The sequence below is a fragment of the Narcine bancroftii genome, chromosome 1, assembly GCF_036971445.1.
Source record: "Narcine bancroftii isolate sNarBan1 chromosome 1, sNarBan1.hap1, whole genome shotgun sequence".
NCBI lineage: Eukaryota > Metazoa > Chordata > Chondrichthyes > Torpediniformes > Narcinidae > Narcine > Narcine bancroftii.
The window spans coordinates 125,591,695-125,614,222 of NC_091469.1; the positions used below are offsets into that span (position 1 = coordinate 125,591,695).

The 22,528-nt window shown below is 37.7% G+C and overlaps 1 protein-coding gene across 4 annotated transcripts in view; it reads left to right on the top strand.

Moving 5' to 3' along the window:
- Positions 1-10,375, top strand: part of jmy (junction mediating and regulatory protein, p53 cofactor) — a 124,998-nt gene extending 114,623 nt beyond the window's left edge. Inside the window, exons 10-12 of one of the 4 annotated variants that reach the window (XM_069938372.1) lie at positions 328-645; positions 8,263-8,434; positions 9,679-10,375. In XM_069938372.1, coding sequence (XP_069794473.1) covers positions 328-638 — 311 coding nt within the window. In that variant the 3' untranslated portion in view covers positions 639-645; positions 8,263-8,434; positions 9,679-10,375. Of the gene's footprint in view, positions 1-327; positions 8,435-9,678 lie in introns of all 4 variants that reach the window. The other 3 variants (XM_069938380.1, XM_069938389.1, XM_069938366.1) reach the window with 3 other exon arrangements.
- Positions 10,376-22,528: the final 12,153 nt, after the last annotated feature.

Below are 22,528 nucleotides of genomic sequence, written 5' to 3' on the forward strand. Positions count from 1 at the left end.
TTATTAAATGCTAATTGTTTATTTTGGTTGAAAACAGCAAGAATCACATCTTTTTAAACAAAGTGATTTACAGCACAGGTCCTGATAAGGGCTCCGGCCCACAACACCACCATCCCACTGATGATGCTTGACTTGCGGAGTACCTCCAGCAGGGTATTTAGCTTCAGATTTCACATCTGCAGTGTCCTGTGCCTCTGTGGCACAGGAGTCCATTTCACCAATTGCCTATTATTGTTTAAGATTGAATGAAAGATTGTATGTCAGAAAGCATTTGCTTAACTTTTAAACCATTCTGTTCTTGCACTAATTGACATCTCCCTGTTGCAGCGAGCTCACCAATGGATGAAGTTCTAGCTTCTCTGAAGCGGGGTAGTTTCCATTTGCGAAAAGTTGATCTCCGTTCTTTGCCTCCATTTCCAGATGAAGATGACAGCAATAATATTCTTGCACAAATTAGGAAAGGAGTGAAGTTAAAAAAGGTTCAGAAAGAGGCACTGAGAGAGGCTTCCTTAGATTTGCATGATGCTGATCCTCTAACACGCAGCATCCATGAAGCTTTGAGGAGAATTAAAGAGGCATCCCCTGAATCGGAGGATGATGAAGATGAAAGCCTGCCATACGCTGAATGGGATAACTAAATCATTGGTGAAGACAATACAACATACATTTTTAAATATAGTCTTCTGGTACCTCCAAACTGATGTTCAGTGTAGGTGGTCCTATAGACGAATGGGTGGTCCTTGATTGATAAACCGGTGTTCCCTTTGACCCTATGCCTAATATGAAGTCACTAAATATCTGAACTAATAGACAGTATATTACATAATATTTGGAATTTCCACAAACTATTGGAGAGTTTTGTGGTCAAAAGTTACTTCTTTTTAGTGATTGCTGTTGAGTTGTTCTCACATCCTGTATGATCAATGTGCATTTCCCCCATTGATAACTGTCAATGCTAACTGAAGAGGATAAAAGAAATACCAGAATTACAGTAGCACAATAAAAATAGCATTAGTGGAAGGTATAGTTTGACCTGGCTCAATTCTAATTTGATACTTAACTTACCAAATGCTTTTTTTTTTCTTCAAAATCCAAAAGGATATTTCTGTACATCAGTGAAAGTGGAACAACAGAATTCAATAGCTTTAATAAAACACAAAGTATAAATGCATGTTAGACATAGCTATTGTACACATTATCTTACATATTGTAAAAATAAGATTTTATTGAATTTATGCCTTGCCTTCAATTTGACTTAAACCTTCATAAAAGTATATTTGTATGAGTTGCCGACTGTTTTATCTGAGTAGTTGCAATAATTGGGACTGTAAAATATTAATAGTAAAATAAGCCATTGGATGGGAACCCAAATTATATACTGCAAAACTGTTGTACAGTATTTAATGATTATGTCGTACAATAATTTAAAGACCTCATTTCAATTAGTAATTAATTTTATCCATTAAGTTGGAGGTTCAAACAATATGTGCAAAAAGTGATTGCCTTATGCATGTCTGAAAGATTTCTTTAAAGAAATTTCAGGAAAGATTTATCCATTGTAGCATTCATTTTGATGATAAAATTTGGACATCTCCTGAATACTTAGCCTATACAGCTTGATTTATCTTCTCTCCAACTTTTCAAATTTTGGTACAATTCTAAGTGGACTTGGCCAGTGTCATTATAGAAAAATGCATGATTCTGAAACCTTCAGTCATATGGCTGGAGACAAAAGGCACTGTCTACAGGCATATTCTAAATGTGGAAATCCGATTCCCCCTTTATCATGGAAGACAAATTCATTTCAATAGTATTTCATGTACCACCAGACTTGTGTTTGATGTTGTAAGCTAACATATTCATTTTCATGACACATAGAACTATTTTGGACATCTATTCAGGGGGATATTTTCTTGTGACTTGTTTGGGCCTGAACTCACAAATTTCAGTTTGAAAGATGGGGTAACGTAGGTGAGCATATTTAAATATTTTTGGGTGAAAGCTTTCATTTTGATCTATGAATTTTTCTTCAGATATTTGTTAATACAGTAGAGCAGCAAAGCTTTGTCACAGACCTAATTCAAAAGGCACAGAATGAAATAGTTTTAGAAAATGTCTTTATGAAGAAAGTGTTTGATTTACATCTAGATTTTAACTAATATTGAACTGATCTATTTGTATTTATTTTATTTATTACATGTATATTGTAGACTTTGAGGAAGGAAATTTGGGATAACTATTGGATGGATGGATATCCTCCCCTCCCATCCCCAATAAGATTTAATTGTCTTTTTGTTTGGACCATTATGTGAGGAATTGATAGATTTACATACCTGAATATGCTCAGTATTGAAAAGCAAGAATTTTTGACTATCCAGCAAATTACTTCACTGGCTGTTTATTGTTTACTTACTATATAGTTAACAAAGGGTGTAATTCCACTAAGATCTGTTGGATGTACCAGTAGAAGTGCATTGTGGAAAATAAATAATTAATTTGAGATCAATGGCTCAAAGGAGAGGAAGTTATCAAGTTAAAAACTTGGCTGGGCATTGCTTAGTTGCCAAATATGAAAATGTTTTGCCATTTGTACCTTTTAATGCACTGATCAAATATACTCTAAACTGAAAATGAAGAAAATATAACAACTTCTGAAACAAGATGGAATTATCAATTTGTGTGGTTATGACTCCTCTATAGCTTTACACGATACTCCATTGAGAGTACATTTTGGATTGTTCTATACTTTTGATCAATGCATGGATTTGTATGAATCATTTGACCATTTAACTGCATAAAACTGTCTTTTAAAAAGCAATTATTTATTTTAACAAGCCTTCTGTTCATATTAGAAAAAGAATTGTTCATCAGATTTTATTTTCTTATTTATAACAAAGGCAGATTAAACTTGCTTTTTAATGCATTTTTACATATAAGACAGTTTTAAACCATACCTGACACTGGCAAAAATCTAACTTTCTGGAAGATTTGGTGAGTTTTATTTAAGTCTCTGTTGTTTACATATAATTCCAGGGCAATCCTCTTTAAAGAGAAATAAATAGTAAATGTACTAATTTCTGCGATTGATAGTGAGTGTCTTGCATGGGACTATTTCCCAAAGGAAAAGTTTATATTATTCAAGTGAATATCCAAGTGACCACATGTTGGCCGATAAAGCACAACTATTACAATATTATATTAAAAATGCCACATTGTTTTATTCAGTTTCCAAGCTGAGGAATTGTACATAGTTTGCATGTTTTGTAATACTATACTCAATTTAGTTACATAATTTGTACAATTATCAATGGTTAAAAGAAACAAATATCCTTCAATGTTTGAAATGTCATCATCCAGTTTTGGAACTCAGAATAGTTATATACAATGTGCATGTGTTGCCTTTGTCATACTAGGTAGGGAAAGGGGAAGAAAATCAACCAGTTTCATGATTCCATCTTGCATTATCCAGGAAATAATGTGGAATAATCTCAGAATTTCAGACTTAATTGTAATGATTTCATAGTGTGACTGCAGACAACGCATAATGCTAAATTTACAAATTTATTTTAGAGATGCTTAGGAAATGCTGGTAAACTTTTTGAAATTGTGCATTTTGCATGATGTTTACCGGCACAGTGTTCATTGGTTGGTTTAACGTGTTCTTTCTTTTTCATTCTTTTTATTTAGTTTCAGATTAATAAGCATAAGAATGATACAAAGAGATTGGGATTGCATTAACAACGGTTAACATATACAAACATCGAGCAACATATGTAAACTGAGCCTCCCGATCTCTTAAAGGCCAAACATGAAAAGGAATCAAATTTTATTACAAAAAGATCCCCCTAACTAAGATACAAAACAAAAAAGAAAACAAAATCTGGGCAACCAGATTTTGTGGTTAATTTATTTTGTGGTTAATTCCACTTCTCTACACTCACAAAATAAATGTTGAAAAGGATTTGGAAAGGATCAACTCGCATCATATGAAAATGTTGAATAAATGGCCTCCATGTTTCTTCAAATTTAACTGAAGGGTCAAGTCAACAGTACCACATAATTTTTTTTTCTAAATTTAAACATGCTATAGTTTGGGAAAACTATTGAAATGTAGTTTGTGGTTTAGGGTCTTTCCATTTGAATAGCATGGATCTCCTGGTTATTAAAGTAGCAAATGCAATCACACAACAAGCTGAAGCAGATAAGTGGCCAGAGTCCAAAAATGGTCGTCCAAAAAGTGCAGTAAATAGGATGAGTTTGTAGGTCAATGATCAAAACTGCTGAAATAATTATCTTTCCAATATTTTTTCACAGGGAAGGCCAGGACCAAAATATATGTGTTAGGGAAACCACCTCAGAATTACATCCGTCACTGATAGTGTTTATATGGGGGGGCTTTAATGTGTTCGAACCAAATATAAAAGCAATTTGCTTGTGGGTAGCATATGAGCTAATTTTTGTGAGATTGGCATTTTAGTAACTTTCTTTCACTGTTTGTAATCCTTTCCCCTTGTGTGATCACTGATGTAAAATTTAAGACTAGGCTTTGATAAACCAAAGTGATACTTGGTAACTAATGCTAATTGATAAACTAGCAGATGCACAAGAGCTCCAAATTGCTTAAATAAATAAATGTTAAATTCGTACAATTAATATTTTCATGCAAGTGCTCATCTTGTACCAATGATTTTGAACACCATTTCTGAAAAAAAACAATATTTTAATTTGGTTATATTAATATAACCAAAGTGCCTACTTTGAAATGTGTAGAACATAGAACAGTACAGCACAGGACCAAACCATTCCGTCAACATGTCTGTGTAGAACTTGATGCCAAAATTAAACTAAAATTCTACTGCATATGCGTGATAGAAATTGCATTATTCCCTGCATAGTTGTGTATTTCTGAGAGCCTCTTAAATACTCCCCTGGTGTCTGCTTCCACCACTGCTCTTGGCCGCCTGTTCGAGGCACCTACCACTCTGGGGGAAAAACATCCTGCACATTTCCTCTGAACTGCCCCTTAAGCGCCTTTCCTCTAGTATTTTTAGCCTGAAAAAGATTCTTACTGTTTACTCCATCTATACTTCACACATTTTTATAAACTTCTATCGGGCATCCCCTCAGCCTCCGCTCTAGAAAAACAACCCAAATTTGTCCAACCTCTCTACTTAACTCATACCCTCTAATGCACATAACATCCTGGTAAATCTCTTCTAAACCCTTTCAACATCCTTCCCATAATGGGATGAACAGAATCACACACAATACTCCAAATGCAGCCTGACAAAAAAAATGTTTTTTTTTAATATACTCTGCCCTGTCCAACAAAAGGAAGCATGCCATACGCCTTCTTTGCCACTCTACTTATTAAGATCTATGGAACTGAACTCCAAGATCCCTCTGCACGTCAGTGCTTTATAGAAACCAACGATTGGGACTGTACGTTTTCTTTCATTTGACCTTACTAAGTGCAGCACTTCACACTTGTCCAGATTAAATCATTTCTCTGCCAACATCTATATCCATCTTGCTTAAATTCAGGTAATCCTACCTGATAGCCTTTAGGTATCCTAAGTACAAAATTAGTTGTTGCTCATGAATATTCTGCTCTAATAAGTGTCATGTTTGAAATGAATCATTTCCTATATTTCAAACATTTAGTGAAAGATGTGCATTTTGAAGGAGAATACTTTCACTTTCTCCTTTAAAAAAATGACCAAATATTGAATATTTCTCTTTGAAAAGCTGTTTGATAAATATATTTTAAATTTGTAGCCTTTAAGTGCAGGTAATTTTCTATACAAAATTGATTAGGCATAAACTTTACCAGAGTTGTGGATCGCCATCTTCACACTGTTTTTTCTGAAACGAAAATTGATTATTAATTGTTCAGAATTTGTAGAGCTGCCATTAAAACAGAATTGTCATGTAGACTGATGGAAAATGTTATTATTTCAAGAACAATGTAGCAAAAAATATCTGAAGATATAGTGGTAAGTAAATGGAGGGTGAAGTAGGTTGCAATCTTACAATTTGAAGAGACTCATGGATGTATAGATTGTAAGAGAATGGAACAATAGAGGATTAGTGCAGAAAAGTGGCACTGAGGTAAAGGATTAGCCATGGACTTGATGGATGGCAGGAATCCTAGGGGTTTAGCGGTCTGCTTCTATTTCTTTGGGAATTAATGATATAAGTTGATTATGATTCAGTGTTTACAACGCTTGAAGAATAATTCTGATGACAGTGATATCTTAATCTTATGGGAACTAAAATGAATAAAATAGGTGAACAGAATATAGGTTGTAAAGGTGTCCCACCTCTATCTTGTGTGTTGAACTAGGTCAGAATTTGATTTATTTTATGTGGAATAATATTTCCAAAGAGGGCAAAGCCACAGATAATGATTATACCATTTCATTTTTACATTTTCGTGAAGGTACATATCAGCTTCCCTTTTAAACAAGAGCTCATAATTCTTTAATAAATGTCTAATTCACACAAGTTTAAAGTGTGTCATAATGTTTACTCTTGAGTTGATCCACAAGTAGCTGACCTATTCTCCATCTCAATATCATTAAGTAGGATGTACTTTTTCCATAGAAATGACCTCAACCATGTTCATTCGAATATTTGCACCATTGAGGTTTGTTTAGATGGTTCTGACCTGTTGCTTTAAAATGAATTTGTCTGATTCTATGACTTTTCCATTGGCAGAGCAAAGAAAGTTATAGTATTTCTTCATTGCAATTTCATGTCAATCTGCATATGTGGGCTTTGAAAAAAGTAAATTTAAAATATGACCTCAAGCTGTAAAATGCTGCCGACATTTGTTGCCCAAGAAAATTAACTGTGGCTTAAAGTGGAAAAGTCCAAATGTAGGATAGGTGTCAGAAAATTGTTTATACAAATCTTGATAAACACCTTGGTAGAGTGGCTTCCCTCAATTATCACAGTAGTGTAAAGTGGTAATGAAACTTGAATATTAACAAGAAAATATTTTTTTAAATCCTCCTTTGAGTTGTCATGTTTTTGAATGATTGCCCAAATCGGTTTATAAGTCTTTTTTTTTTAAAGATGAAATTATTTACTACCTTTACACGTGTATGAAAATTATTTGCATCCTGAAGTATTCATGTTGTAAAGAGGTTAATTTTAATAATAATTTATTAACATGGGGATAGTCAGTATTCTGATACCAACAATATTTCCAGGATACAGCTTATTCAGCAGGTAATATGAATTAATTGTTGTGTTATTAAACTCTTGTAGAACTGCTATAATGGGATATGAAATATGCATTTTTCCCAATTACCTATGAGGATTATCCTCCAAGAACAGTTTGTCAAATTGTCTCTAAAGCAGATTAGATAGAAGTTTAGGAACTTTTCCATTTTGATGCTGCTCAGTATTTGTAAGAGTTTGCCCAGATTAATTGCTCCTATTTTAATATTTATCTTTTGGACTTTTAATTGTACATCTAAGTCTCGCTTAACTTAAAAGTACTAAGACGCAAAATATTTAATTGGGGACAGAGAAAACTGAAATCATGAAATGTAAAACTGGTTGCATGTTTGAAATTACACAAAACATATGGTGTTAAACTTGACACTATTTGATGGCATTTTGAATTTACCAGAGAGCAAACAAAAGGATTTAAGAACTGCGTTTGTGTTCTTTATGCTTGTGACAGAAACCACTTTTTCTCTAATAATTGAAGCTTCAAGTTGTCAAATAGAATCATGGCTATTTAATCATTGCCCTGATGTACTGAAAATAGTATTGGGAAAATGATCAAGCCATGGAGTATATTTCTGAGTCTTGGACAGGACTCCATTAATGCGAACTACATTAATACGCTATAATGTAGTTGTACAAAAAAAACCACTGGAAAAATATACAGACCTTCCTCTGAAAATCAGTGTAATTTATTTCTGCTGCACAAACTGATTCTTAACCAACTTAAGTAAAATAGTAAGTGGAAGCTAAGACCAGAGAGAGGTGATTGTGGTTGGCAATTAAATGAATTCATCCAAACCCGAGGATCTCCATGTGACCTGAGTTTTCGATATGCAATATATTCCTCTAGGCAACTAACAATCTGGAATTGGAAGTGTTTTGGTGATTTAAGATCATTAAAATAAGATTTGCGTTAGAAACAAAATAGTGAAAATATTTTTATCAATGTGAGTTTATTTTGCATCAAGATACGAGTTATTTCAGCATTGAGGCTAATTTTGAATTTGTTTCACTCTTCAGAAATGAGGAACTAGTCTGAGCTCATTGATATGTTTCATCATTCAATTATTCAGAGCCGACAAAATAAAGTAGCTACAGGATAAAGTTTGGAAGAAAGATGAATGCGTATTTTGTTATAAATAACGCTGAATATGCATTATAATAAAATGATAGCAGAGCATAAGATAGGTTGGTGAGTTGATTTTTTTAAATCTTTCCACGCTTCCAAACAGATTTTGATCTTTCTTTCACATAATCATAGTGTTAAATCTATATTCCAAAAGAATTGCATTTATAAATATGATTTTAATTTTTTTTTAATTGCATGTTTGAAATTATACTGAATGATTTGGTGTTTTAAAAGCTGATGAGACTTTTAACAAATGTACAGTTATTGCTCAACTCTTTAGTTATAATTAGCAATTGTGAGGGAATCTCGTGTAATGAGTTTGTTTGGAAGGAATAATTGACTGCGTGAGATCTCCAGTTTTATAAGGGAACTAAACTGGGAGAGCCAATCACAAATTGAGTGTAATCTTGAAGCTCTTTTTCTGATCTATGTTCCTAGTGAGAACATCCGTTTACTGGGATTTCATGATCAGAACCTCTAAAGCAGTGGTTTTCAAAGTATTTCTTTCCACTCATCTACCACCTTAAGTAATCCCTATGCCATAGGTGTTCTATGATTAGTTAGGGATTGCTCAAGGTGGAATGTCAGTGGAAAGAAAAACTTTGGAAACCCTGTTTTAATCGTAGCTAATTGGCTCGTTATGTGCACGGTTTCATAACTCCAAAGGAAATGGGCTAATGACAATTTTTCTCAAGTAAAATATTTCAGTAACAATTGGGTCTAGAGCAGTGGTTCTCAACCTTTTCCCCCCACTCACATACCACTTTAAATAATCCCTAACTAAATCATAGAACACCTATGGCATAGGGATTACTTAAGGTAGTATGTGAGTGGAAAGAAAAACTTTGAAAACCACTGCTCTAAAGAACGAAAATTCCTTCGGCACTTTCTGCAGTAATCTCTGGCTTAAACTAATCAAGAGCTTTCTAATCATATCACGTCAAATTTGAGTTGCAAAATTACAGTAAGCATTTTCCCTTGAACTGGATGTTAAAATAATTTTAGAATAGGTAACCTAAACATATCCATATCAAAGTAATACAATATTTCTTCTGAAATTGTGGCATGTTTGAAAAATTATTTTAAAAATGGTTTGAAAATTTTGATCCAAACTACTAGTTGTTTTTGTTTAATTTTAAAAGTAGTTGGACTACAAATCTTTCTGCTTTTTGTCCCCTTATTGTGCTGTTTTGTTTTTGATGCATTCATAAAAGTATATACTGTGTTTTTGTGTTATATCATCCCACAATTGAACTTCAGATCAGTTCAATTATTTAACATTGTTTCACTTTGCACTTATTATATAGTATTCTGTGGCCAAGAAAAGACCTACTGTATGGTGCAGTTGTATACTATGCTTGTAAAACCCAGGTTACAGCATTTGCAAATCTAGACACTCAGAAGCTGCAGTGCTCTAGTTATCTGAAGCAAATGGGTGAAGAGTAAGACTGACAAGAGACTGGCCTTGTGCAATATTTGAATTCACTCAAAGAAGAAACACTCTAGCACAATGTTTAAACTTTATGGCATTTAATATATTTTTTAAAAAGCAGATTGTATACTGAACAGTTACAATTAAAAATCAGTGCATACGTTTTTAATAATCAAATATTTATTGAGCAACACAAGTATAAAATGAATCTTGAAACTTAAGGAATCACAGCAATATTATGTAAAATGGCTGCTCGAGACAACTTTTATCTTCTCTAAGATCTGTATTTTAATCTTGGTATTAAGTTCTATTTATCTATATGTTTAATGCTAAAGTTCTCATAACTGTGTAATCATCCCTTTTAACGTTCCATTCACTGTTTTGGTGCTGAAATCTTGATTCATTCAATAAAATATGATATTTAATTTAATTTCAGCTTTTTGGGGTAAATCTTTAAAACGGATTTATTTTCCCTACATTAGATACCATGTTGTAAAGCCCCTCTCCAGCATTGTGTGGTCATGAGTCGAGCTCTCATCATGTGAAGCATTGAAATAAACTAAAGAGTTGTATTTGGTTGTCATTGGCTTCCGAGACCCACGTTATCTCATTGGAGAGACAAATATTGTCCTTGTTTTCAAGGAAAAAGTCCCAGTCTTTATATGGAATACTCAAACTCAAAAACTAAATGCCAAAAGATAAATGGTAATAAGGTAGGTCACCCGATGTCTTCCTTAATGTTGCTTCAGACTTTTTGAAAATTTGAATCAACTCCAGTCTGAACACCAGCAAATTATTGACTGTGTTGTCTGGTGCCACACTGCTTTAATTGTTATGCACAATTCAAGTCCTATAATAACAAATTCAAATAATTTATCCACATGCCCACAATCGTTGAAATCTCCCCAAAGTCCAGCTTTTTAATTTACTACCTAGCTCCCTGAAACAATTCTGTAGGACATCTCTATTCCTCCTTACGTCATTACTATCTATATGGACTGCTCAACTACCCTTAAGATATTGGAGTTTGTCTGCCATTTACTATCTCCTCAGCATCATTTTCCGCTGGTCCCATGTCCACTCTCACCTCTCTTTTGCTCTTCATACAAAAACATTCTCACGTCTTATGTCATTGGCTAGTGTATCTTTGTATTACATCTTTTATCTCCTAATTACCTTTTTAGTTGCCTTCTGATAGCTTTTTAAAAATTCCAATCCCCTAGCTTCCAGCTGATTTTTGCGATATTGTACGCCTTATAACCATATAACAATTTCAGTAACAGGCCATCTCAGCCCCTCTAATCCATACCAATTTAAGTGATCTCTAGTCCCACCTACCTGCTCCCTGTCCATAGCCCTCCAATCCCCTCACATCAATGCACTTATCCAACCTTCTCTTAAATGACAAAATTGACCCTGCTGCAACCACCTCTTTCTGGAAGGTCATTCCACTCAGCCACCACTTTCTGAGTGAAGAAGCATCCTCTCATGTTACTTCTAAACTTTTGCCACCTAACTCTCAACTCATGACCCCTCAGGGGAAGAGCCTATTCACATTTACTCTATCAATCCCCCTCAATTTTAAATACCTCTATTCATTGGAGCGTAGAAGGTTGAGGAGGGATTTGATAAAGACCCAGTCTAATCAATCTTTCTTTGTATTCTAAATACTGCAATCCAGGCAACATTTTAGTAAATCTCTTCACCCTCTCCACCTTGTTGATAATTTGGGGACCAGAACTGCACACAATATTCCAAATTTGGCCTCACCAATGCCTTGAACATTCTCAACATCACTTCCCAGCTCCTATTTTCTATGATTTATAAAGACCAGCATACCAAAAGCCTTCTTTACCACTCTATCCACATGAGAAACCATTTTCAAAGAGCAATGAACCATTATTCCAAGATCTGTTCCTTTGCATTCCTCCCCTTCACTGCCTATGTTCTGTTGTGATTATTCTTCCCAAAATGAAGCGCTTTACACATTGATATTCACCTTTCAGTCCACTCTTCTAAACAGTCCAAATCCTTCTGCAGTCCCTGAAAACCATCCTGACTATCCACAACTCCCCCTATTTTTGTATCGTCAGCATATTTACTAACCCAATTTACCACTCCATCATCCAAATCATTAATGTAAATGACAAACAACAAGGGACACAACAACAATCCTTGAGGCACATCGCTTGTCACCGGCCTCCATCCTGACAGTTATCCACCATGACTCTGGCATCTACCTTCTAACCACCATTGAATCCATCTATCTCAATATTAATACCTAGTCCCTGAACCTTCCTTACTAACCTTCCAATGTAGAACCTTATTGAAGGCTTTAGTGAAATCCATATATACTACATCTACTGGTCTACCCTCATCAACCTTCCTAGTCACCTCAAAAAATTCAAGATTTGTTCGGTGTCCCTGTTCAGTCCCTGCCTCTCTAGATACTTATACATATGATCTCTAAGAATACTTTCCATTAGTTTACCAACCACCGGCATCAAACTTACTGGCCCTGCACCTGGAACTATTTTTAAACAGAGGAACCACGTTTGCGATATGCCAATCCCACGGCACCATCATCTCCCCGCCCCCACCTCCCACCCCCCCCCCCCCCACCACCGTGACTGTTCAAAAATTGTCAGAGCCTCTGCTATTTCCTCCCTGACTTCCCTCAAGGTCCTGGGGAAAATCCCGTCAGGACCCAGAGACTTATCCACCTTTATATGCCTCAAAAGTTCCAATACCCCCTCTTTCCTAATCCCTACATTTTCTATTATCACCTCTTTTGTTTCTCTTATCTACACGATTCCATGTCCTTTTCCCTAGTGAATACCGAAGAGAACTCATTCAATATCTCCACCATTTCATTCGGCTCTGCACACATTTGTCCTCTCTGATTCTCTGAGGGTCTAATTTTATCCTTCACTCTCCTTTTGTTATTTACATATTGATAAAAACTCTTCGGATTTACTTTTACCCTGTTCGCTATTGCCACCTCATACCTTCTTTTTGCTTTCCTAATTTCTTTCTTAAGCTTTTTACAATCCATGTATTTTCCAGGCATTTTGTTTATACCTTGTTTCTTTTATTTAATGTAGGCTTCCCTTTTATCTCGAACCAACTTTCTAATCTCCCTTGAAAACCATGGCTCTCTCGAACTTTTGACTTTACCTTTTATCCCAACAAGAACATAAAGATTCTACACCCTCAAAATCTCACCTTTAAATGACCTCCACCTCATTCCCATAAAACAAATCATCCCAAACCATTCCCTGCAAATACCTTTTCATCTCTTCAAATCTGGGTTTTCCCCCACTCAAAAACCTTAATCTTTTGACCAGACCTATCCCTTTCCATAATTATATTGAAACTAATGGTACCATGATCACTGGATCCGAAGTGGTCCCCAACGCCTACCTGTCACCTGCCCTATCTTATTCCCCATCAGTAGATCCAACACTGCCCCTTCTCTAGTGGGTACCTTAACATATTTCTGCAAAAAACTATCGTGCACACATTTTACAAATTCTAATCCATCCAGCCCCTTCACAGAATGTGTTTCCCAATCTATATTAGGAAAATTAAAATCCCCCACTAACCCTGTGTTTCTTAGAAATCTCAACTATTTCCTTACACATTTGCTCCTCCATTTCTTGCTCCCCGCTAGGTGGTCTATAATACACCCCTATTATTGTAACTTCTCAGAATGTACTGTACACTCTCAGGGATATCCTCGACCCTGGCACCATGGAGACAACACCTGCAGGCTGTCTGCAGCTCCAAGCTGGAGCTTCCAGTTGGCAGATATTTTAATTCCCCCAATAATTTCCACAAATATAGATCTGCCCTTAGCGTGAGGCTAAACATAAACTTGAGAAACAACACATCATATTCTTCCTTGATAACCTTAACCCCAACAGTACGAACATTGAAATTTTAATTTTAGGTAACTTCCTACCACAATCTAGTTTCACAGTTTCCATCTCCAAAATGCTCGCTGACCATTTCTCTCCATGAATGCTAACTGATCCGCCCAGTCCCTCCAGCTTTTCTTTGTTCTGTCTGGTTCAGGAACAAAATCTGTGTCATTACTTAGCCCACTGATTCTTTACTGTCCTTAGAAATCAACTAATGGCCACCAGGTTCATATACTATTAGGTATTGTAATTAATCCTGATTTTATTGACAGCATTTGAACACACCAGCTCTACTATTTCCTTGCTTGTGGTATATATTACACTTTGTAGATTATAATTGATTGCCAAGTTACCTCTTTTGGAAATGCATTCACCAATATAATTTCCTGTTGAATATTTGAAAATCACAGTAAATAAAAATGAATTTAACATTTTTCCTTCCCGTTTCCAGCATTTGCAGTTTATTTTTTTTATGTCAATGACTTTTTAATTACACTTGTTCAAATGAAATATATTTAGTTCTGTTATTCATGCATGCAGACCAAACTAGTCAATCAATATCTTTGATTTGTAATATAACATTTTGCAACTTCATTTTCATTAAAAACCAAATAATTCTGTGCAAGAGGAAACAAAACAATTGTAGTGTTCCATTTCAATTGCCTGAAATTTAATTCTGTAGAAATGCTGATAAACCTGCACTTGAAAACCATTTACTGTGTTGCTAAGGTACCCTTTTTATTTCTAGCACTTTGCTGTTGAGAGAACGTAATCAATTGCAAAATTTAAAATAGTTATCATCTCCGTAAATTGTTTTTGTTTTGGCAAGAGCACTGAATACAGTAAAAGGAACAATTTCTCTAGATTACCTTGCACAAAGGTTTGAAATATGCCCAAGTGCCAGAAGCCATAAACTGGGAGCTTTGCCAATCTAGCTTATTGGATCTTAAGACCTCCAATGTCCATACAAATAACAACCACCTCACAAATGACAAAGCTGCCCACCTATCAGGCACCTGCCCAATACCTGATCAATTTCGGAACTCAGAGTGGAAGTTATCTTTCAACCCAAAGGATTTTTAAAAGGCATCTGATAAAGTGCCAAATAAAAGGCCTATTCCTAAGGGTGCATAGAGTTAAGATTAAAGTATTAGTATAGACATAGGATTGGTTAATCAATAAGAGGCAAAGAGTTAGGATAAATTGGAGTTTCTCTCGTTGACAATCAGTGGTGAATGGAGTTCTGCGTGGGTCAGTGCTGTGCCCACAACTGTTCATGGTGTACATCAGCGATTCAGAAGAGGAGACCAAGTGCAGCATATCAAAGTGTGCCGAGTACATGAAAATGAGTGGAAAACAAATTGTGCAGAGAATAAATCTAGAGAGAGATAATAAATAAGAGTTCAGATCTGGCAGATGGAGTACACTTTGGAATGAAAAATAAAAGATCAGATTATTATTTAAAAACAAATTTAAATAATTTCACCACTCTGCTGTGCAGAGGGACTACTTGTATATGAATTGCCAAAGGCTGGTTTGCAAATGCAACAGATCATCAAAAAAGTTAAATGGAATGTCCGTCCCACATTGCTGGAGGGATTGAATTTTAGAGCCGGGTGTGTGACTATACAGGGTGCAGGTGAGTTGACATGGGAATACTTACTTGAGAAAGGATGTACCGGAATTGGAGGTGGTGCAGATTTGAGAATCCGTTTGATTCCAGAAATGAAGGGGATTAGCCTAAGAGGAGAGACTGAGTCACCTGGGTCCACTCATCAGAATTCAGACAGGGAATTTTATAGAATCATAAAATTATGAAAGCATTAGATAAGATAGAGGCAGGAAAGTGGTATCCACAAGTAGGCGAGAACAAAACTAGGGTATATAGACTCAAGCTTCAGGGGAGTAGATTTAGTAGTGAGAATGAAGAGGACCTGCTTTTCACAGAGAGTAGTGAATCTGCCCAAAGAAGCAGTAGAGGCTTTCTCATTAAATATATTAATATATTTAAAACACAATTAGATTTTGTTCAATACACAAAAGTGCTGGAGAAACTCAGCAAGTCATGCAGCGTCCAAAGGTGTGTGTTATATATTTTTTGAGTCTGATCTCTTCATCAAGGAATGAGCACAAAGCAGGTGGTGTGGGAGGGGGCGGAGGTGGGGGGGGGGGGAGAGAAGAGGGAAGATGGGACAGGAGCACAGGCAAGGAGTCATGTGGATATGGGAAGCAGAAAAAATTTGAGAGACTCAAAATGCTGATGCGAACTATAGATCACCATAGCCCTAAAAGATCAAACCTCCGACATGAACTTTCACTCTGAACCCACCGGCCCACAGAACCAGGCTTCAAAGATGGGTCTCTGTCTTGATGACCTACAGTATCAAGCTTCAGATGCAGGTTTCCACCTTGGACCTTGCAACCTACATGACTGAGCCTCCGTCGCGAACTCCCATCCTGGATCCAGGAGCACACTGGCCTCTCTCCCTCCACTCTGACTTTCCCAACCATTCCTACCCTCCCTTGGACCCTCCTCCCCTCCACTTCCTGGTCCACCCCATCCTTCTCCCCTCCCCAACACCCTTAACCCCATATAACCTCACCCTAACTCATGCCTGGTCTTCAGCATCCCCTCCAACCTTCCCCTCTCGGAGACTGAATGCTCTGTCCTCAATAGAGACCTCATCTTCGTTCCCCTTCATCCACACCTTAACGAGTTCTGTGCACACCATGATGCTGAACTCTTCTTTTGTTGGCTCTGTCTCCATGCCTACTTACACAACCACGATTCTCCAACCCCCCACCCTCCACACACACCGCAGATCCCTTTTCTACTTTAAGCCTTCCTCCTCCTCCTCCTGGACACCTCATACTGGTTTTCTATTCTGCTCTGGACATATATATTTTCAACTGCTGCTGTAGCATCAACTGCATCACCTTCACTGCTCCCCTCATTCATTCTAATCTCACCCCTTGGAACACCTGGCCTTCCACACTCTCCGCACAAATCCAAACCTCACCATCAAATCTGCAGTCAAGGGTGGTGCTATTGTGGTCTGGTGCACTGACCTCTTCATCGCTGAAGCCAAACGACAGATCTCAGACATCTCCTCTGATTTAACCCTCCAACAGGACCCCACCAAAACTGATTAAATTACTGAATCATGCACCATCTCTGAACATCACTTCTGGTCAACTCCCTGGCACAGCCTACAACTTTATTGTTACCCAACTCCATACCTCCCATTTCTACCTCCTACCCAATTGTCCTGGCAGATCCATTGTGCCCATGTGCTCCTGCCTCACCGAATTGTTCTACTTACTTGACACTGTTCTTGTCCCTTTGGTCCAGTCCCTCCTCACCTACATCTAGGACACCACACACCCTCCATCACTTCAACAGCTTCCAGTTCTCTGAACTCAATCATCTCATATTTACCATAGACATCCAATCCCAATCCTCCATCTCCCATACTGAAGGCCTCAAAGTCCTTTGTTTCTTTCTGGACAATAGAATCAACAAGTCCCCCTCCCCCACCACCTTCCTCCAGCTGGCAGGACTTGTCCTCACCCTCAATAATTTCTCCTTTGACTCATCCCACTTTCTCCAGATTAAAGGAGTAGCCATGGGTAACCACATGGGCCCCAGCTATGCCTACCTTTTTGTTGGCTACATGGAACGATCCATGCTACAAGGCTACACAGGCAAGGCCCCTCAACTCTTCCTCCATTACATCGATCACTACTTTGGAACCCATGATGAGCTCAATGACTTCATCCACTTTGCTGCCAACTTCCATCCCCACCTCAAATTCACTTTGTCCATCTCTAGCAACATACTCCCTTTCCTCAATCTCTCGGTTTTCATCTGTAATGGAGAGGCAGCATCCACCACCTGGTGGTGCTGCTGTGCTCCTGTTTGGAGGACACACTACCTGCCAATCAAGCTCACAGACTCACCCTAAGCCATCAAGGTGACCCTTGCGATTGGCCCACCTAAACCATCAGGTGCTGCAGTCCAGGTAACCTGCCCAGACTCAGCCCTGGCCTTCAATCAATTGGCCCAGGTGAATCACCTCAGCTGACCCCCTGCTGAGCCCCTGTACTTGGCTTTGAGCCATTGGCAACAGCAGCCAATGGGGTCTAGCCTACCCTGAGTGATTGGCCCCCAGTACTGCCTGCAGAACTATAAAGGACCATGTGCCAGTTGTTCTGCCTCTTTTGACTCCTCGTGCCACGTAAGTAGCACCTTTCACACTGGGTTGGGATGAGTTTCGAGGAGAAGTAGCAAGAGCCATGTCCGTACCGGTCAAGAGGTGGGCCCACGTAGTATCACCTTGATCCTGATGGTTGAATGTGTGTGTTCATGTAATTTCCCCCAGTCTTCTGTTGGTTTTTCCCTCATTATCTAAAGTGTACATTAACCCCTTGCATATTGTGCGTGTATGTGTATATAGGTTTGCCTAGCATATCGACCCTGTTGTCCCGTTTGCATCCCCGAAATAAAAGTGTGCTTTGTACTTCAACTTTGGTCTGGTTCTTAACCTGTGGGACCCACACAAATCTGAACAACAGCATCTCTGGAGACAAACTCTCATCTTTTATAAACCTACCAACTCCCAGATCGACCTTGACTACATCTCTTCCCACTCTGTCCCCTGTAAGGATTCTATTCCATTCTCTTAATTTCTCCATCTCCGTCGCTTCTGCACCCAGGATTACAACTTCCATGCCAGATCATCAGAGATGCCCTCCTTCATCAAAAAAGTGTGTCCTTCCCTCCACTACCATCAACTCAGTGCTCACTTGCATATCCTTCATTTCTCACACATCTGCCCTGACCCTCTCCGCCCACACACACAAGGACAGGATTCCTCTTGTCCTCCCCTACTACCCCAGAAGCCTCCACATCCAACACTTCCTCCTCCGCCATTTCCACCACCTACTACATGATCCCATCACTAGAAACATATTCCCCTCTCTCCCTTCCACAGGGACTGCTCCCTCTGTGACTCCCTTGTCCACTCCTCCCTCCCCACCAATCGTCCCCTTGGTACCTACCCCTGTGATCACAGGAAATGCTACCCTTGCCCCCACACCTCCTCCTTCACCACCATTCAGGCCCCAAACAGTCCTTTCACTTGTGAATCTGCAGTGGTCATCTACCGCACCCAGTGCTCTGGTTGAGGTCTCCTCTACATCAAAGAGACTGGACTCAGACTGGGAGGTCACTTTGTTGAGCACTTCAGCTCAGTCCTCCACAACAGCGTGGATCTCCCAGTGGCCATTCATTTCAATTCCCCATCCCATTCTCTTTCCGACATGTTTGTCCATGGTCTCATACACTGCCAGACTGAGGCCACCCGCAAATTGGAGGAACCACACCTAATCTTCTGACTGAGCACCTTCCAACCAGATGGCATTAATATTGATTTTTCTGACTTAATTAAAACACGCCCCCCCCCCCCTCCCCATCACCTTTCCTAATCTCTGTCTCTCCATTCCGTCTTCTTTCAAACAAACATGATAAATTGTTACATCTTCCCTTATCATATCCAATTAACATCTTTTGTTGGTCTGAGCCCCCTCCCCCAGCCAGCATTTTATGAATTCTGAGACTTTCTCGATTTCCTTCATTTAGCTTATTCCTTGAAGAGCTCAGGCCCGAAACGTCAGCAATATATCTTTGTCTTCTATAGACGCAAAGAAGACCAGCTGAGTTCCTCCCACATTTTGGTGTTTTTTACTACAATCACAGTGTCTGCTGCCTATCGTGTTTCACTCAACTAATATTCTGCCTAGTCCCACTGACTTACACCAAATCCATATCCCTCCATATTCATCACATCCATATACCTGCCCAAAGTTATATTAAATGGGGGAGGAGTCACGTGATGGAGTAGTGGCCGGATGGTGAACTCCAGTCCTCTCCAGAAAAGTCGGGAAAAACAAGGGAAAACACAAAGGCACAGAAATAAAAGTTAAAGAAAAGTGAGTATAAAGGTGGAAAGAAGATGGCGACAAAAAAAGAAAAATCAAAATCAATGGTAAGAAGAGAGGAAGAGAAGACAACGGAGGAAGAAGGAGAAGGCCTTACCTGTCCGAAGAGGCCCGCTGTGGAGAGAGAAGCCCGCTTCCTCAGGTCGGTAGAAATAGGACTACAAAAATGGCTCGCTGAGCCGAGTAAAAGTGCGCAACCGCGCATGCGCGATGCGCATGAAAAAAACACACCGACAGGAGGGGGGACCAGCTGGGGAGTCGATCTCCACAGCCGGCAACGACAGCTGCAGAACACCTGCAGCAAGAAGAGAACACAGAAGACAATGGAAACAAGAAAGAAGAGAAGAAAAGGGCAACAAAGAAACAACAGATGGCCAACCCAGAGGAAGAAGAAGAGGAAGAGTACAGTGAAATAGAAGAAGAAGGGAAAGGCAAGATAAAGGATATACTTTCTCTTGTTAGAGGATACATGGAGTCATTTAAAGAATGGCAGACACAGGAATTTAATGATTTAAGAAGAAGAATAAACAACACAGAAGAGAAAATGAACAAAATAGATATGACCTTAACAGAAATGGGAAAGAAAATGGACAAGATGGAAGAGCGGGCAGTAGCAGCAGAAATGGAGGTAGAGGACTTAAAAAAGAAATTAGAGGAATCTAATAAAAAAGTTATAGAGACACAAGAACTGTTAGCTCAGAAAATAGATATAATGGAAAATTACAACAGAAGAAATAACATAAAGATAGTGGGCCTTAAGGAAGATGAAGAAGGCAAGAATATGAGGGAGTTTATAAAAGATTGGATCCCTAAGACCCTAGGATGTCCAGAACTACAGCAAGAAATGGAAATAGAAAGGGCACATAGAGCATTGGCCTCTAAACCACAACCACAACAAAAACCAAGATCTATTTTAGTAAAATTCCTAAGATATACTACAAGAGAAAAGGTACTGGAGAAGACAATGGAAAAAGTAAGAGAGGGCAACAAACCACTGGAGTATAAAGGGCAAAAAATCTTCATTTATCCAGATATAAGTTTTGAACTCCTAAAGAAGAGAAAGGAGTTCAATACAGCAAAGGCGATTTTATGGAAGAAAGGGTATAAATTTATACTAAAGCATCCAGCGGTATTGAAAATATTTATTCCAGGACAACAAAACAGACTATTCTCGGATCCAGAAGAAGCACGAAAATTTGCAGAACAATTACAAAAATAGATTGAGGGATGAAGACGGGTAATGAGAGTAAAAATGATCATGATTGATATGTATGTGGGTAAAGAGGTATAAGAGTGAATAGATACAATGTGCATACGTGAATGTATCTGTACTTAGAGGAAAATATAGATAGTATAGACAAGAATTAATAAGGGAAGGTAATGGAATAGAGAGAATAAGGAGGGAATTAAAAGAGTGACCTTTGTTACATATGAAAAGCGAAATCTTTTCTGGGGGGGGCTGGGTGGGGGGGAATAGCGGTCACTGCAAAATCAGTTGACGCTTGCGAGTGAATTCGCAAACCCAAATGGAGAGGGGAGATGTGGTTGTCCGACAAGGGATAAAGGACAACTCAGGAGGGGAAGGGGAGATTGGGGATAAAGAAGATATAAATAGGAGAATAAGGAAAATGTTTGATGTTGTAGGAATGTTGTTTTATAAAGAGTTTAAAATAAGAAAACAGAAATGGAAAAGGAGGAAAGGTAATGATGGAAAAACGGAAAGAGAAGATAAACAAAGTATAAAATGGCTACACTGAACTATATGAGTTTAAATATTAATGGAATACATAACCAAATTAAAAGGAAGAAACTACTAAATTTACTGAAAAAGGAAAAAATTAATATAGCATTTATCCAAGAAACACACTTAACTGAATTGGAGCACAAGAAATTAAAGAGAGATTGGGTAGGACATGTAACAGCAGCATCGTATAATTCAAAAGCAAGAGGAGTGGCTATATTAATTAGTAAAAATGTGCCATTTAAAATAGAAGAGGAAATAATAGATCCAGCAGGGAGATATGTTATGATAAAATGTCAGATATATTCGGAGTTTTGGAATCTACTTAATGTATATTCACCTAACGAAGAAGATCAAAAGTTTATGCAAGATATCTTTTTGAAGGTAGCTAATACGCAAGGGAACATACTAATAGGAGGGGATTTCAACCTGAATTTGGATTCAAATATGGATAAAACGGGGAAAAAAATTAACAGAAAGAACAAAGTAACCAAATTTATAATTAAATCAATGCAAGAAATGAAACTTTTGGATATATGGAGGAAACAAAACCCAAAAGAAAAGGAATACTCATACTACTCGGCTAGACATAAAACATACTCAAGGATAGACCTATTTTTGTTATCAGCTAGTATGCAGGATAGAGTAAGAAAAACAGAATATAAAGCTAGAATACTATTGGACCATTCACCCTTAATATTGACAGTAAAGCTAGAGGACATCCCTCCAAGAATGTATAGATGGAGATTAAACCCCATGCTACTTAAAAGACAGGATTTTAGAGAATTTATTGAAAAACAATTAAAAATGTATTTTGAAGTAAATACGGAATCAGTGGAAGATAAGTTTATACTATGGGATGCAATGAAAGCATTCATTAGAGGGCAAATAATAAGTTATGTAACCAAGATAAAGAAGGACTATAATCAGGAAACAGAGCAGTTGGAAAGGGAAATAGTAAATATAGAAAAAAAATTAGCAATGAAGGAAGATACAACTAAAAGAAGAGAATTGGCTGATAAAAAAATAAAATATGAAACATTACAAACATATAAGGTAGA